The sequence below is a fragment of the Ptychodera flava genome, chromosome 4 (genome assembly GCF_041260155.1).
Source record: "Ptychodera flava strain L36383 chromosome 4, AS_Pfla_20210202, whole genome shotgun sequence".
NCBI lineage: Eukaryota > Metazoa > Hemichordata > Enteropneusta > Ptychoderidae > Ptychodera > Ptychodera flava.
In genome coordinates this window covers 6045341-6063787 of record NC_091931.1, presented here as the reverse complement: position 1 = coordinate 6063787, position 18447 = coordinate 6045341, and the positions used below count along the sequence as shown (strand labels likewise).

The window sequence follows — 18447 nt, the reverse complement described above, 5'->3', positions numbered from 1 at the left end:
TCTCTTTTTTATAAAAATCATCTTTTATTTCACTGTGAGCACTCACATAGTATCCCAAGTATATAACAACACCCACTGTTTAATATTGCATGAAAGGTTGCTAAAATGTAAGGAAAGATGACAAAACTAGCAAAATAGCCTAGACTGACAGGAGTCTGGTGACACACACCGTCTTGTAATATATATACACATAGTGCTACTCAAGGAAGATTTTACAAACATTGCAAAAAATTAAACGATGGTCAAAGCATCTATATGCAAATTTTAGGTCTCCGATGCAAAACTGATTTACGTAAAAATACTAGTACATTACTACCTGTGAAAGAAATGACAATGTACATTTACAAACATTTTCAATTTCGGGTAAGATATTAAATGGACTTGTCCATCTCAATTTCTTGTTCTTCAATTCATACAATTTGCATGTAAAAGCGGAATTATAATTTAACTAAACCACTTATATTTCGTATTCCAAGATAATGACTTTAAAATGCTACGCTTATTAAAAAAGTCCAGATTTACTTTTACATCAGAACTGTGTACTGAATGAAAAAAATATGTAAAAACCAACATTTTAATTTATTAATTTACTTTGTGAGCTATACAATGTATTTCTACAGTGCTCTTTCTGTAGGGCATATTTCACTGAAACTTGCCTTTTACATACAAACAATTTGCTTAGGATTTGCTAAATACAGCCAGTTCAAAGTAGAGACTTACAATGTTCTTGTCAACCAAGAGAGTAAGCCATGAGTATCAGCTGATAATCAGCTGTATGCAGTATTTAAGTCCAATTTAGCAGTTGTCACACTCTAGGAGTTCACACATGTGTGCTTGAAACAAAACTGATTTACCATGACAACGAACTTGCTTGTTAGTTTGTAGCCAAGAGCAATAAGCCGTTTCATCAATGCTGGGGCTGACTATGTACTGGACATTTTCCACACAAGAAGAGTCAATATTCAACTCTGAAGTTCAAAGCCATCTTACTCTCACACGCCAACATTCACTTGTTTGGCGTTGGTAATACATGGGTGTGATATATGACAGGGCCATATCAAAGAAGACGGCAAACTGAGATTAATCGCTTTCATGTAGTAACATTGGAAGTCACACACTAAGGATTCATACAAACCTAGCAGAAAGGATGTACAACGGTAAAAGATATACCCCTTCACACTCAAACAATCTCTGATTTGCACTGATATGCCTCAAATTGTCTGGTCAGCAAGTCCTACAGACAGTGCATAGCCATAGACATGTAGGGGACCTGGGGTGGTGAGATTGGTGTATCGTGGTGTATAGTGACGCTTCATGTGCCTTGCCTTTCTACTACTTCCATACCAGTAGTACTTGACTTAAAGTAAGGCTAATGAAAACAAAACTTGGATTGCCAGTATATTCCATTTCACTTGTACAGCTATACTGGAAAATATACCATTCGAGGGTACTCCTACACATGCTTGGAAGTAAGTCTGGGACAGCTAGCTTCCTGCCTATGCTACAGCCAGCTACCATCAAAAGATGGGTAAGTAGTAAATTAATATTACACGCACTATGACAAGCTTTGCAGCATATACATAACTCCCCTACTTCCCTGCATATGGACCAAACCTCGCCACTTTCAACAACTGGATTGTACCATGGTCAACTGAAAAATATGGTAAGTCAGTATCAAACACAGTGTTGTGATACGGACACATCAACACGCATTTCATTTTTTTGCATAGTACGCTACGATGCCAATATAAGCCTTTACCAAAGAACTGATGAAATTATAAATCAAAACTACATATCACCTTTCCTTTCTCTCTTGTACAGTCTAAGCACCATAATTCTAAATGAATCTACAACATATCTAGATTCTATATAAAAGAAGACAGTTGAAAAGGAAATGAAGTTGTTATTACAATAATGGTGAAAGAAACACTGAATGCTGTTTTCTGTTATAAATCATTTCCACACCTCGTTTTGGAGATTGTTTCAAGACTTGTTGTGCACCCTCACAGGCAGAGTGCATATTCCCTGACAATTTGAAAAAGTGAAGTCTCCATAATCTCAATGCCAATGTCAAATATTGATTATATCATTCAATGCAACAAATGAGGTGATATTATAAAGGTATAGACTGTTGACAGTAACTTACGCCATTCTGGCCTTTTTTATTGCACTTCTCTTGTTTCAACACTTTGAAGCAAGCTGGGGGCTAACACAGAACTCACCTGCAAAACTATCCAAGATGTACCAAGCTTTTGCTTTGTGCACATCCTCACCAGACTACACCTGCAACAACACAGACTAGCTTTACTACAGCTTGCTGTGATGTGCTGTTCAAAACACACAAAATGTAATGAGAAACTGTCAACAGTCTATGGTAACACAGAAATGTCTGTTCAGTGCAATGCCATACACCTGGCACTGGCCAAACTTAGCTTTCTGAAGGCAAGTAACCTTACAAATTTATGCCAAGAATTGTCCATTCTTTGATGAGTCAGCTAAATATACTATCAATATTTGGGTAAGCAAACTTTGAAAGGCAAATGCCACGGCAAAGCATCATGGGTATTTTCTTGTATAGTACTCCAGATTATTCATTCAAAAGCTTCCTTGAAAATGTCAGCTTTTAAACATAATTTAATTCACTGATGCATTTTGCAAATATCGGCTTCACTGCACTGCCACTAATTTTAAATACTTTACTTGCTAACTATTGTTTGATTTCTTTATGGTAGTGATGGTCAACTCATTGAAGCAGACTGAACCGAGTAAATGAGTTGGTTTTCAAACCAACTTAACATTCTGGAAAGTTCAAATACTGCGGCAGAACATTCACATGTCTACTGCTTGTATCTTTTACAAGACATAAACTTGGCATTGAGATTATGGACAGTTGGATTTACAAGCAACAAAGTGGACATTATGTTGCTATTACAGTAAACTAAAAATCTATATACAGCATCACATCTTATTGATAGATAAATATCTGCTAAACGTAAAAATAATGACTGTATACATGTCAGCAAGGTATCAAGTTATTGAAGAAAATAAGAGGTTTCTGAACAGAAGTGAAAATTTTACAATTTTTCAGTTACACACAAGCGGATTCAATTATTTGATCAAAGGGATAATGAGGTATGAAATCAAATAATCAAATTACCTCTTGGTAAAAGGATAGGGGAATTCACTCACTAAAATACAGAACTGTCTGTTTTCTAGACAATACACTGTGATCCATAACCTCTTCACTTGGTGTCTGATATGTTCCTGTTTTCTAGCACAGAAATAACCTCCTTTTTCCACCAGATTTGGTACTTTATCTAGGAAAACGACCTGACACTTCCACTTATTTTCCCTGCAAGAAGAATCTTAACTCTTTCTACATGAATAAAAAATGAAGCAATAGGGGAAATTTTATGACAAAAAGAGTATGGTAATGCTTTGGTGTCTCATACTCAAATGCTGATGGAAAATTTCACCTGCACTGCTGGAATCCCCTTTGTTTTGAACAATCAAATCTGGCAACAAACTTCACTAATACCACATGATATCCTTCGATGAAATTTCAACATCATGTAACGCTACTATTACACACAGTTGAGATTTTTTTGCTGAGAATCACTATGACTAGTTTTCACAAGAGTTTTAGGTAAAGACTAGCACAACAGGACAGAAAAATCTCATCTTCCAAACACTGTCTCATGTTTTGTGGCGGCAGGTGGTAAGGAAATGTCACATGATATCAATCGTATAATGCTACCAATCTTGAGGTCATGGCATCTTTCAAGAGAGAACAATTCTATTTTCCAAGTATGTTTAAATGGACATTAAATTAATCAATTAGAAAGTGTCTTTCTATACTGTGTTGTTCATGAAATCTACACTGAAATGACAGAATTTCAAGCAAAAACAGCACCCTGTAGAACAAAAAGGTAAGAGGCAATGGTCAATTTGTTTGGAAAACTACGTTCATCAACAGAAGAATGAAATCATCAAAAGAAGACTGTGACCCTGCATTTTGATGCAGTCACAGTGGGGTTTTTTTTATACCTTTCAAAGCAATTTTTGAAATGGATTGATGGAAACAAAAATACCCTGCAGTAACGATGCAGCTGATTGGATCAGTATGTACTTCATGTAATCTTGCTGGATTCATGTTTTATACAATAAGGGATTTCTGGTCAGTCAGGATACACTTTTATCAAAACACTGGTAGAGATGTTTTTGGAGGCTACTTTAATCGACACTGGTGTGTGCACACTTCCTTTACCCATAGATCTTTTACGGTCTGTGCTGTACCCTGCAACCTTTAAAATTCTACCTTACTGAAGACAGGAGGGCCATATCACAAAACAGTATCGGAGGTTATGGAACACATGCTGGCGCAAAACACAATATGATTATTCCACAAAGAAATTGTACACATGTAAAAGAACTCATGGACCATGCAATAAAATACCTTTATCAATAATATGCAAACTTCCCATAGGTCAACAATGCGACAGTGTTCTAACACTTCGGTTGGCTAGGATTCATTTCCTTGCACTGTGCACTGCTTACTAATTTTAGCATGGAGAAATATTTTTCATTTTGGCATTAGATGTTGAAATACTTGTGTCAAAAAAGATCAGAGATAATAACATTATCAACATTTTATTTTATATTATAATAATTCGACCATACAAGAAACATTAGTGTATGCAACGGTGACTATAATATTTAACAGGTAAATTTTCTTTTTTTTTTCTCTTTTTTTTCCTTTTTTTTGAAGTATGTATTTCAACTTCTTGATTTCCTAGAAACAGAAACCCAACTTTGCTAAACCACTGCACACAAGTACATGTGACATCTTGATACTTTATACCTTTCTGAACCAAACTAAGACCATACAAACTGGCCTTTTTTGATGTGATTTTTCTGTCTAATATGCTATAACTGACCAGTCATGTGTTTGAATATTGACAGTTTTCATATCCAAGGGTTATGATCACTTGACCCATCTCAAGGCAACTTTACCTGTTTGGATATTAAAACTTGCATTCCTGCAAACTGGCAATGCTTTTGTAGCAAACACTTCTAATCTGATACCAAAAGTACAGGTAACAGACTACACTGTTTCTGCACAAAAGCTTGAAAACAGCTTGGTCAAGCTGGCAACATTTTTGATCAACCAGAAAACATAAACAAAATATTCCCTACAGTGATGTAATGAACAACTGACCTGAACAGAAATCCTTGTAATGATTGTTCTCTGCAGGAATAATTCTTTGTTCTAGTGTTATCATGTTTAAATGAGATTGGCATTCAGCTTGCTGGTGTTAAGAAGGCAGACAGGAATTTACACCTTCCCTCTGCACCCTATTCAGCTGTAAACTGCAACATGGTTACCAAGAGCTACCAATTAATTTCTCAGAAACATGGTTAAAAAAGAAAAGGAATCTTGAGTATTTCTACTTTAAAATGGTAATATATGAGTTGTACATAGAACTGAAAGTCACCAATCCACAGTGTTTTTCTTGTCTGCCTTTCATTATTTCAACTCTGCAATTCATAGACAGAAAGTCACACTTTACACAAAGCTACAAGTCTTACACTTATACCCTTGCCATTATCTGTCAGAAATCAGGTAAAGAAAACAGGTTTGTGTTAATCTAGGTCATGTCTCTCCATTTTGCCACGGCAAAAGAGAAACAAGTCATGCTAAGATGATTTGCATAACGCAATCCATTAATTCAAGTATCATTTCTACTGAATTACTATATTACAATTATACGATAAAAGAAACACAGTTTGTGAATCTAAAAAAGTAAAACCTGCTGCAGTTATTTTCAATAAATCAACCCCTCCCACAAAAAAGGAGTTATTTGCAATGTCACCCTAGTCTTGAAAAAACCCACTGATACTTTTTTAACATTTGGGATGTGAAATATGCCGGAGCATTTTTCTTAACATTTAAATATGAAAACAAATTACGAGTCTTGCAAAATGTCACCAAGTTGACCAGGACCAACCCCAATGCACAGTAATTCATAATCATTGCCTACGATATTTTTTTGACTACTGCTAAAGCTATCAATGTACATGTACAACCATCCATATACAAATTCATGTCCAAAACTTTCCCTTGCTCAAAAGCTCACTCCCTGAACATTTTTAAAGTAATTTTACCATAAATGCAGAAATTCACCACAAATGTACTGTACTGAGGAAAATGTAAATGTCAAATAAGAAGGTATTCAATAATAGTAATTATTGTTCTTGGTGTGGTTGGGGTTGGTCGCGGTACAGATATTCATCTCATTGTGTCTAACTTTCCACTTTTTATATCTATATATTAGTTTTTAAATGAAATTTGTTAGTGATAGATTTCAGAGATCTCTCTTCCTAAGTACACACAGTCTGTACATCTTTCTTCAGTAAACTGCTACTCTTCCGCTTTATATGATTTTCTTAAATTCTGTTTTGTTATTTTTTTTGCTTTGATGTTCCTCAGAACATGATGTAAATTTCCTGCGTCGCTTGTCATTTCTTCACAGTATTATGCAACAGTTGCTCTCCTCTGTTTTGCCTCTTTTCGTTTGGCCTGCAATGAAAGATAACCTGGTGTTAGCTCATGAGAAATGAACCTTAACTCTTTCAATCCCCATTTCTCTCGGTAAAGGTACAATGAAGCTAAACCCTTCTAGTTTCACCTGTGTAAAAGTCCAATGAACCTTCACCCTTTCAAGCCCTTCTTCCCTGTGTAAAGGCTCACTGAACCTAACTCTTTCAATCCCCATTTCCAAATGTAACAGTCCAATGAAACTTAACCTTTCCAAACCTGTCTTCCCTGTATAAAGGTCCATATTATCATAGACAGCCATAGGGTTGCACTAAACTCTGCTGATGAACAGGTTAATGCCAGCATTTTAATAGCTCATTGTCAGCATACTCTGGAAAGAATGTCCTATTTTTAGACATTCACTCCATTGGTATGACTGACAAAACACTTGATATTGTTAATTCATTGTTAAGTGCAAGGACATATCTACTTCCTCTTCCTCGCACATGTAACTAAGTCATCACACTGTATTGAGAACATGTACAAAAATCAAAATAAATCATCATTGTATTTAAGTCATGTGTTTTAATGTAAAAATTGAATGCTATTTCCCACAGTCTTCTTTGTGGTTAAGTGAAGATATTACAGGTGAGAAATAATGACTTCAACATTTAGCACCATGTACAATAAAGGTAAATGGAGCGTGTGTGATTTCCAGGGGGATGGGAGATACTACAGCTATATATACATGTACAGTGGATTGCTATTATTTTTTGCAGTTGAAGCAAAAACACAAGTAAAAATAAATAATAACATCTTATTCCTTTCATACAGAAGAAACATGACTTTCTTCATCATTTGCAAACCTTCTACCGAGAAAATTGAAATTATCCTGCTATCACAGATGGAATTTTAACAGAGGAAAAAGTAGGAAAGTACCTTGTGAATTGGGTTCTGGAAGATTCTCCCTGGGTACCAGATGCATAACCGTCGTCTTTCCTGTTGGTAGTTGTAAAGCTGTGTGCAAAAGCAGAAAAAGATAGAGGGCATTATGATGAATCCATTGATAACATAACATAACAAACTAATGCATACACCTCTACATACAAGTTATTACAACAGCTGTTAACATAAATTACGCTTCATACAATGCAGGGTCAGTCGTTTCTGTACAGTGTAGGTTATCACAAATATTGAATTTTCTTGTCTCACAAGAGATCCACAGATATCAAATACTTATGTAACTATTTCTGTGTTTTATAACATTTTGAAAGTCAGTCAGTCTCTCTCTCTCTCTCTCTCTCTCTCTCTCTCTCTCTCCTCTCTCTCTCTCTCTCTCTCTCTCTCTCTCTCTCTCTCTCTCTCTCTCTCTCTCTCCCTCCCTCCCTCCCTCCCTCCCTCCCTCCCCCCCTACAAATAGAGACTATGATATGGGCATACACCTACAATGACATTTTTAAGTTGATCATCGTGACGGCACTAACACACTTCACCCTTTATTGCACAAGGAAGTGTCCTGACATTTCAAACAAAACATGTGACACTTAAAAACTTCCTGTAGTGAGCACATAGAAGTGATTTCATACAGTTAGAAACTATAACACATTAACACGACATCACTCAACATTTTGCACTTTATTTGCCAAAGATCTACGGTACAATATGTAAAGTAAAACTGTCTAAAAGAGACAATAAATGTACATGGTTCCACAATTCCTTGATCTGAGTAATGACAAAACAGAGTTAACATGGATAGGAAATAAGCCATAAATCTCACAAGTGTTGTTCCATATAGTAACGCTGCATGGTGTCCTTTACACAAATATTTACCTTGAAAATGTTGTACTACAGAATGGAAAAGGTACTGGAGCCATCTATTCTCATATATATTAAATATTTCCATATTTTCTGGTGTAAATTAACTGACCATAAACCAAGACACTTAAGGTGGTTGGAAAGGCTATTTTTGCACCAATTCTTTTCTCAGAGTTAATGTCAAGTTTCAAGTGTTAGAATCAAGATATTTAGTTCAAATTTTCAGGATAACTCCCTTAGTTAATATATTCTCCAAAGAATATAAAAATTGTATATTTGCAGCCATGATTTTGAAATATGACACCAGTAAATATTAAAATTTAATTTTTCATATATTTTTTACATATTTGAATTTAATAATAATTGGATAGTATTAATATTATCAAATTAGTTATAAATATGTTGACACTATTTATTGTAAGATTTGTACGGCAGGATTTGTTAATAAAATTTGTTTTTATGATTTTACATGGGTTTATATATCAAAAAATTATTAAAAATTCTTTCAAATTTCAAAATGTGATTTTTCAAAAAGTACTTCAAATACAGGAAAATTGTGCCGTACAAATCTTATCTGTAACCTTGTTAATAGGCTGTAAAAATTCCATGTCCATATCTCATTTCAAAGTTGGATTAAATTGGTATACAATTATGTAGGAAAACTGTTATTCTGTCAAAAATGTTGCAAACAAGCCATATTTGCACCCCTCTTTTGAAGTCATAGAGCAGTTTTTTTGGTTAATCTCACTTTTGACACCTCTTTGACACTCAAAGAATCTAAAATGCATTTACAATAGCAGTCACTCACTCTGAATGCCAGCACCGCCTTGTCAAACTTTCCTGAAAAACAGCAAATAATGACTTTCCCTTTTCAAACATTTTATTAAAAGCTAGGGGACCTCTACCATAGTTAATACACTAAGGACTCCCCAACTTCTTCTTATTTGGTCAGTTTTTCAGAAGTTTTAACAGGCTATAACTCTGCAATGCCTTTGTGCCCAAATGTCTAGTTTTTTTTATTCCACAGAGAATGTTGACTACTTTTATATTTTAATAGTTTTGTTGAAATTATAACTGACGCTCTAGCCTTTCCAACCACCTTAAACAGTTGCTCTAAGCTCAAACTTAACATAAACTTTGGATGTAATTCAAAATGTCCACATTTAGCACAGTGTTTGTATGTTTTAAAAAATGTTATAGTGTTCTGTTACCAATGATGAATTTCATTTTATTGTATCTATTTATCCTTTTTGCGGCAATATGGAAACCATCCACATCTTCATCAGGAAAACTTCAAAATAGCAAACTTATTAAAATGTGCCATGATTTTATAGCAAGTTGCAATGTTCATAGGAAGGGATGAAAGTTCATGACGTTTGTCTGGTAATGTCCATTATACAATGTCATATCTGCCTATATTCTTGTATGTAATCATGTTTCCGATATGTTGCTCTATAACAGTGACCATTTCCTTTTATATTTATTACACAGGTAGGAGTATGATTGACCGTAAAGGCCTTGTACCTAATTAATAGATTATTAATAACACAGACCATTTTTGTTAAAACATTTGGCACACAAATTCAAATATTCTGATGGGAACGTTAAGAATTTTTCTGCAGTTCCTGGCTCATTCATACCAGGTATACTGCATTAAAATCACATTCTAAGGAAGAAAGAAGAGCGTAGAAATTTGACGACTCACTACCTCACTTGCTTAATACTGTGTTCATGTTAAGAACTAAACTGACTGATAAATGTACATGTATCTGGTTGAAAGTTGCCTGCATCAGCAATTGTGACAGCAGGTACAAAATAAGACACTTATGACCTTCAAAAAAAAGTTTTAGTTTTCTTACGACTTGACAGAACCTTTTTTTTAGGAGAAAATTAAACAAAAATGAACACATTACTAATGCTAGTGCTGTGATAGTTGATGAAATATTTGAATAGCCAGTCTCAGAAGACTTACAATGCTCAGAAATGTGCTGTGACGCTCTTTAATGTTTTTCAGAAAATTCTCCAGCAATTATGTACATAATCACAGGAATTTGTTCATCTACGATTACCACAGTATCAAATGATGGAACTGCTGTGTGCAATATATTTGTGAAACATATGGAGGAAAGTCATAGCTGTGGTATAACAGTATACCGGTATAACATTGCTATGGTGGTGAAGTTGTTCATCTCTCACACATACAGTTTACAGGCGTTCCAACTCTAATTCACATTTTGAAAGATTGTGTTAGACAGCAGGACAGGGGTTCTGAAGTAAAGCAGTAAGCTTTAATTTGTAAGCAATCCTTTATTTTAGCAACAGGGAATTATTGTGCAGTTCTCTTTAGACAGGTCAAGTTAAGAAGTGGAGCAGTGCAGCTCGTAGATAATCTGTTCCATTTACAATCACTTTGCCAACACTTCTGCTGGGTATGGACGCAATTGTTTCCGTATCTAGTTAGCTGAATTCACCACTCCACAGGAACAAGCAGGACTCATGAGGACATAGCTTTAGTTTCCCATGGGATTGAACAACTACATCCTGAATTCCCAAAGATGGAATCTTTCCCTGCACATGCCTCAGACTCTGTATCTACGATCAACTCTACTAGGAACTTTGATAGCGTCTTTTAACTTGGCCCAGAAAAGATCTCTTGCTGTGTCATTGTTTTCTCTTGGCCATTTAATATAAATTCTCCTTGCAAAAAGTTTTCTCAGAGTTCTTGTCAAGTCTCTGTCTGGGATTGGCTCAAGCAAAACAGGAATCACAACATCTCTACCTTCATCGAATAATCTAAGTAGAGCCATTTCCATTTCAAAGTAACACCATTCACTTTTAACAAAATTTGGTGTCAATATTAATATAGTCTTTCTGCTGTCCTGAATGCTGTCTATGATGTTATCAATGATTGTTTTGCCAGGTATGAAATTTTTGAAATCAATACAGATGTTAAAAATTTTAGGGTCACCGACTTCTAAGTGTGTGAGTAGCTCTCTAGACACCCAATCTTCATCTGCACTGTTGTACGACACGAAGGCATCAAACGACTTTTCCCTTTCTTCCATATCAACTAACTCATGATACCTCCACATCTTTAATTTCAACATAAAGCAAGCATACTTAACATACCACCTTTTGTACACACAAAGACCAAGGACTACAGCCAGAACACAGGCAGTACAAGCAAGGCTTACTAATAGGTACACAAGAAGAAGAGACTCGCAGTTCAACAGCCAAGGGTCAAAGTCCTTCACAAATGTGGGTAACTGTTTGTGGTCATCGGGCACTGAACACTGGTAATGATGAAATTCCTTTACATTCACAACTAGGTCCCTCTGGGCCCACTTTCTAAACCACCTTAGCTGACAGTCACAATTTAAACTCACTTTTTGCAAATCAAGGACCTGTAGTGATGGCAGAAACTTTGCATCCAGGAAAGATTCCGGAATGTCGGTAAATCCATTTCTGGCTAACAGCAATGTGTGGAGATTGGGTAAATGCCATGAACTGCCTTTAATTGTGACAATGTTATTACCACTCAAGTCAAGATAATGTAAATTTGTAAGATTTTTGAACAGTGACATGTCTAGGAAGGTCAATTCATTATCATTAAGTTGCAGCAATTGTGCACTTGGAATACTATCGATGAAAGTCTGAGATAAGTAGGAAATTCTTGTATGTGCAAGAACCAGTTCAGTCAGGTTAGGGAACTGCAAATTCATTTCCTTCCAGTCTGAATTGAATGAATTCTCCCAAATGTTTTCATATTCGGTTGATATTCCATTCTTGAGAATTAATTTCCTAATGGAGAATGCGCCTTGCAAAATGCTCAGGTCAAACTTCTGGCCAGAGAGATTTAAGTATTCAAGATTGGGAAGTTTTGAAAACACATGCTTTATGTTTGAAATAAGTGGGATTAAAACATTATTGGCCAAGTCCAAAGACCGAAGTGATTTCAATTTTGGCAGACACTCCAATTTGAACAGCTGGTTGTCTCTAAGACTTAGCACCCACAAGTCAGGGACTTGGCAAAGGCTATGTGACATTATTTTATCTTCAAATCTGAGATCCATTGATACCATTGCTAACTCTCTCAAGGTAGGTATTATGAATATTCCCTTCAATGCAATCTCTTCTTCATATGATCTGCCTGTTAAATAAATGTTCCAAGAAATGTTGAGAACTCTTAGTCTGTAGGTTTGATTTGTAAAAACCCGAAAAGCTTCCACACATGTCACATCAAGGAGATTTTTTGACAAATCCAAAACCTCTAATTTTTCTAAACCCCAAAATGCTTCCTCGTGCAACTCATTTAACGCATTTGAGCTTAGGTTCAGTACCTGCAATTCTCTTGTATTTTTGAAAGCCTTTGCTTTAATTGATTTCAGCCTGTTTTTTGACAAGTTCAATTTGGTAAGATTTGAAGGAAATGAAATTGTATTAGATATTTCGTGTATCTTGCGTGCCAAACTCAAGGATGCAACCCCTGAACAAGACAGTGATGTCAAAAATGGTGAAAAGAGGTACGTCAGGTTTTTTGACATGACTGAGGTAAATTCAAAGTAATTGTCATCCACTACCAATGATCTTGTGCGCAAGTGATAAAAGGCACCTTCTGTAATTACACTGTCTTTTTTTAGTATGTACTCAATTACATTTTTTGTGTAAATTAACTGGAAAGTCACCTCCTCCAATGTCACGTTTTCCATTGATTCCCCAAAGTGAATTTCTGAAAAATTGCCACCAATCACAAGAATTTTCAGACCGTGCAATTTTGCCAAGGCATCCGACGGAATGACATGCAGTCTTGTTGGAGCAATATTCAATGTCTTCAACTTTGATAGCTTCTGAAATGTCTGTGGATGTAGCTCTGTGATGTAGGTATAGGAAAGATCCAGTAATTCCAACTTTTCTAGGTAGTCAAAGGCATCAGACTCTATTGTCCGTATAGGATTTTTTCTCAGCTCCAAGTGGCGCAAGTTTTTCACATGTGTAAAGAAACTTTTGTAGAGTCTATCGATGCCAATCATCACCAACTTCAAGACAGTCAATTTGTCCAAGCCATAAAAGACATTTTCTGTAAGAACTGGGGTAGTATAATTGCTATCCGAATGGGAGGTTGTAGAGTGGCAGTTCAGACCCAGGTACTCAAGCTTAGTCAAGTCTGCAAACGATCTCTCTCCAATATGTCTCACTGGATTATGCACGATGTCCAATGTTATAAGATGGCTCAGTCCGACAAAACTTGAAGCACTGATGTGTGTAATGTTGTTTTCAATCAATTGTACATGTGTTATATACTCTGGCAGCTTTGCCAGTATGCCATTGTCATAGTTACCGACAATCCGCACATAGCTCTGATTGTATACTTTCCATGGTGTAACAGGGAGTGAGTGAAAGCTTGCTCCAAACACACCTATCCCATAGACAAGTATCAGGCATTGGAGACCAGTAGCTACCCTGCCTTCCATTCTTGGTGGAATTCACGAATGAAATGGTACAGTAAATGTTCCGCAGGCACTGGTCTGCCTGTACAGGGTTTTTTTGTGTTCTTTAATATTAACAACAATGACATGGGGAAGTGAAACACTAGCAGCACATGATTGGTGACGCTGACTCATGCAGAACCTACCATTCTAATGGTGGCACAAAGGGAATTTCCAACAGTGGATATTTCTTGCAGTCTTGAGAGACACCAACAACCCTTATCACTTTTATAAGGCATACATTTCCTCATGCCTTTTGACATGTAAAATACACCTAACTCACGACATACTATAGTCTACAACTCAAAATTCCCAGATATGGAACATAACGACAGATCACATGTGAGTATCAAATCAAGTTACAGTATCATGTATGGACACTCCAAGTGTTAAAAGTAACCTTTGAAAATGCCTCTGGATAAGAGTCTACCCTACTTTAAGCTGGGAAAATGTTTTACAACTTATAGAATACATCACAATAGCACGAAATTAATGTTAAAAAGTTATGAACTTATAAGTATCTAACTGAAATTCATTTTTGTACTCATCATGAAGAAAAAATACAAGAAATACAGTGGCCATCCATTAGGCACATGCTCATTAATACAAAACTGTATGATTTATGCTAATTGACAATATTATAATGAGCTAGAACTCATGGCAGGAGGAAAGTTCTGTGGCTACGATTTCAAACTTGATTAATTTCCAAAGGAAAATTCTGGACAAGCATTAGTGTCATCTTCTTGCAATATACAAACACCAACACCACTTGGAGTACAGTACCTATTATACCATCCAATCTGATCAACAACACATTTTTCATTTTTGACATTTATCATGTTTTAGCTCTTCAGCATATTTTGCACCTAGCAACTGCCCGAACAAAATCCTATTTCAGACCTATGTATTCATGAAGAAATGAAAAGACAACTTGAGGCAGTTTACAAGTTTGTTGAAGCGTGGAAATATACTTATTCACATGTACATGACAATACTCAGAGACATATACACAGACTTTTCAAGACAGATCAAAGCTGAATACAATATGTATCAAAAGTGGAGGTAATGGCATGATTTTCAAATGATCTTTGAAAACTGCTTAGAGTGAAATTTTTGTTTAGTTTCATAACTCTTATGTCTTTGATTAGAAATTTGTTTAACATACATGTATATGTTATCTTGTGATTTCCATATCATATATATCTCATTCCAACTATGAACATTATTATTTCATCTTTGCATGAGCAAACCAAAACCAGTAGAGACAAAGTATGGATTATTCACTGCTTTATGTTTACTTTACATACATGTACTTTGCTCTCCATTGACCCTCTAAAATGAGTTTTGCAATTCCTAGAGAGGGTCTCTAGTTCTTTTATGTACCGGTAAAATTCCTAATTGAAGCCGCGGCTTGTATTAGAAACATTTTTGAGGGACCCCTGGGATCACGCACTGAAGTCCGGTGCGGCTTCAATTACGTACATTTCCTGTGTTTCGATTTTTTTCTCAATGCTCACCAAGCATTGCAGGGGCAATCGCTATTGTTATGCAAATTAGTATCAATGAATTCTGCGTGAATAAATTACCCGCATAAAAAGCCCCTACCCTAGTGTAACTCCAATATAGAAACGTTAGGAGAGTGTATTTGGTCGTTAAACTTGGTAAAATTCCTTTTAGATAATAAGGAAACTATTAAAAGATGTTAAAACAATGAGAAACTGGAGTTCCCTTGACAGCATCGTAAGGAAAATGACACGTTTTTCCAGTACTCCCGGCCAGTACTTTCTTGATTCTCTGACCCTGCTGACCCCCGTCCCCTAAATAGAATAGTCTCACTAAGGTCGGCCATGTTGACCAGCTAGCAGCATGCATGATCGATGTCTTTGTTTCAAGTTAAGGGGTTTTTGGACGCTGAAATTTCACAAAAATGTCACTTCTGTATTCAGAGATTGTACAATCAATTTCTTTGGATGTGTAAGTCGATTTTGAAAGCGATAGAAGATCAAATGGTTTTGAAAAAAATCGTGCATAAAATTAGCATAAATTAAGCGTCCATGGCATGGCAGATGGGTCCCCTTGATTTACAGCTGTCTTGTGTTGCCGAACCGGTGGCTCATACTCGGATAGTGCAATAAAGGCAAGTGAATGACCTTTGGTAACTTTACTGGCATGTTTTTGTTAACTGTTTTGTGGTCAAATTTTATTTTCTCATGATCAAAAACGGAACGTGTACAAGCTTATATGCACCCACCATGGTCATTCAGCAACCACAGTACAGTATAGGCAGTTCATTATGTCAATATGATGCAGGTGGTAGTGTTGTACGTCAGGCATCGGTAAGGGTACGTGGGTATTGAATGAAAACTACGTATTTGAAACATGGTATTTCAATCTCTCAACTATTTTAACTTGTACACAAACACCGTTGCTTCAAAATTGTTGCATCAGGTAATTGACTATGGCGGTGTTTACCACACTGACAAAAACTTTGGCCGTGTTCAAACATACACACAAACGTGCCGATACATGGGGCATTGTTTGTACTTTTGTTACTATCAATGACAAAATGCACAATGGTAGTAGTGTTAAAAAGGAACTTTTTATTGGGTATTTTTTCTGTAAGAAAGACACCTGTCAATCATTAGCACAAGTCAATGAGGCGACATAAGCCAGCTGGTGTTAATTTCAGCATGCATTGTTTCATGATGGGCTCAGAGAAGGGGTGCGGCTTCTATAATGGTACAATTCAAAAACCCAAAATGGGCAAACAATGAGCCAAGACAATGTTTCAAAGTCAGGGTGTGGCTTCAATTAGAGGTGCGGCCTCAATTGGGATTTTTACGGTACTAGTTTCAAGACTTGTTTTCTTGTTTTCATATTTTAAAGATGCTGTTTTTCTTATCATCTATGACAGGTATAAATTGTTGTGAAAAAGAGAAACTTGACACTCGTACAGACACACACACACACACACACACACACAAATGAAAACATTAAAAACACACAAAATACAACTGAGAACGGTACTGTTTTATAGGTGTACGGGTAAGTACAGCTCTGACCTTTCACTGACATAGAATGATACTTAAGTAAAAATAAAATTTTATCTTTCACAAAAATCAAAGGTAACAGACTTTATGATAGAAACAGTCTTTATGATAGAAACTTACCTCCTAATGTAACATTACTATGTAGAAAGCGTCCTTGGTAAATAAGGCGAAGGATATGAGGGGAGTTCACTGCATCTTCTTCCCACTCTGTTGAAAAAAATAAACATAACATGAATGAGCAAATGTTCTGTAAGTGATGCAAGATATGCTTTAGCAAAATGATACTAATTCACTTCAAAAACTGGCAGAAATGTATGTAATTTTCCATGTTTTTTGGCAGTGTATGTATGTTTGTACATACATGTATGTGTGTGTGTACACAATAGGTGTAATTAATCACACTTCCTGGTACCTGTTGGCCAACAGGTCCACACTGCCTGCAACTGTGTCATGATTACTGTTCTCACAAATCAGTTAAAGTTATTAAAACAATGTGAAAGCCATGTTTGAGTTGACAAAACAAGATATTCTACACTCTTGCCACTGGGGGCGCTGTTCTCCCAAGTTTTGATGGTTATGCATGCCAGTGTGACCACTTAGCCGTCACCAATTATAATTCTCTCTTTAACACAGCTTTTACCGATTAGATCGCAACATCAGAAATCAAATTGGTGTCAATTTTGTCATGAAGTTTGATTAAAATTAGGCTGTAACGGTCAAAGATATTCAAACCAGTACACTTGTACTTTCATATTGACAGGTCTGACTTCAGGAAGAACCAAGAGATTGTGAAACAAATATGATGTTCACAGGCTGATCTAGTGAAGATTTGATTAAATTTTGAGACTGTTACAGATTTGGTGTTATAGTTTATGTCACTGAACAATGTGTTACACTGGTCTTTCTGGTAACTTGAGTTTTTCATGATGATATTGAATTGGCTGTGCGTTAGTTTATTGTACCCTGAGGAATTCCTAATAATTTACACTCTGAACAAAAGTCTTGCTTTTTTGACATGTTTTAGGCTGTGATGATTTTCTTTATTTTATTAATTGTACTTGTGTTATTTTCAGCTTTCCATGTTAATGTCATCTGGCAAATTTAGTCTTGTAAGGTATGTCACATCAATCAGTATAACAATAACTACATATGGCAATGTTTCGATGTTGCTAGGGCTAGGCCTGGCACCCGACAACTTCTCCTTATGACAAGCTATGTTATTAATATCTCCTACATTTCAAAATTTAAAGTCCAAGAGTTCTTTATGCAATAACCTTGGGATAAACAGATAGCGATATGCAAAATGAGAAGCCTGGCTTATGTTCAAGATTTTCTGCCTGAATCATGCATTGTCACATGACAACACTTCATTATTTAGCAACACATGACTTCAGACAGTCTTTCTGTGTAGTGTAGTGTAGTGTAGTGTAGTGTAAGTGTAGTGTAGACTAACACATTTGCAAAATATGCAAATGATAAATGGATGACAGATTTTGAGTGTTTTCAAAAAAATGACCATTGGCTAAACAATTTATTTTTCCCTTGTGGATGTGTGAAA

At 35.9% G+C, this 18447-nt stretch overlaps 1 protein-coding gene across 1 annotated transcript in view; it reads right to left on the bottom strand.

The window, feature by feature from the left end:
- Positions 1-4: 4 nt before the first annotated feature.
- LOC139130775 (ubiquitin-like protein 3) overlaps positions 5-18447 on the bottom strand; it is a 34330-nt gene continuing 15887 nt past the window's right edge. Inside the window, exons 3-5 of the mRNA XM_070696570.1 lie at positions 17010-17096; positions 7478-7555; positions 5-6580 (exon numbers count right to left, since the gene is read on the bottom strand). Coding sequence (XP_070552671.1) covers positions 6528-6580; positions 7478-7555; positions 17010-17096 — 218 coding nt within the window. The 3' untranslated portion in view covers positions 5-6527. The remainder of the gene's footprint in view (positions 6581-7477; positions 7556-17009; positions 17097-18447) is intronic.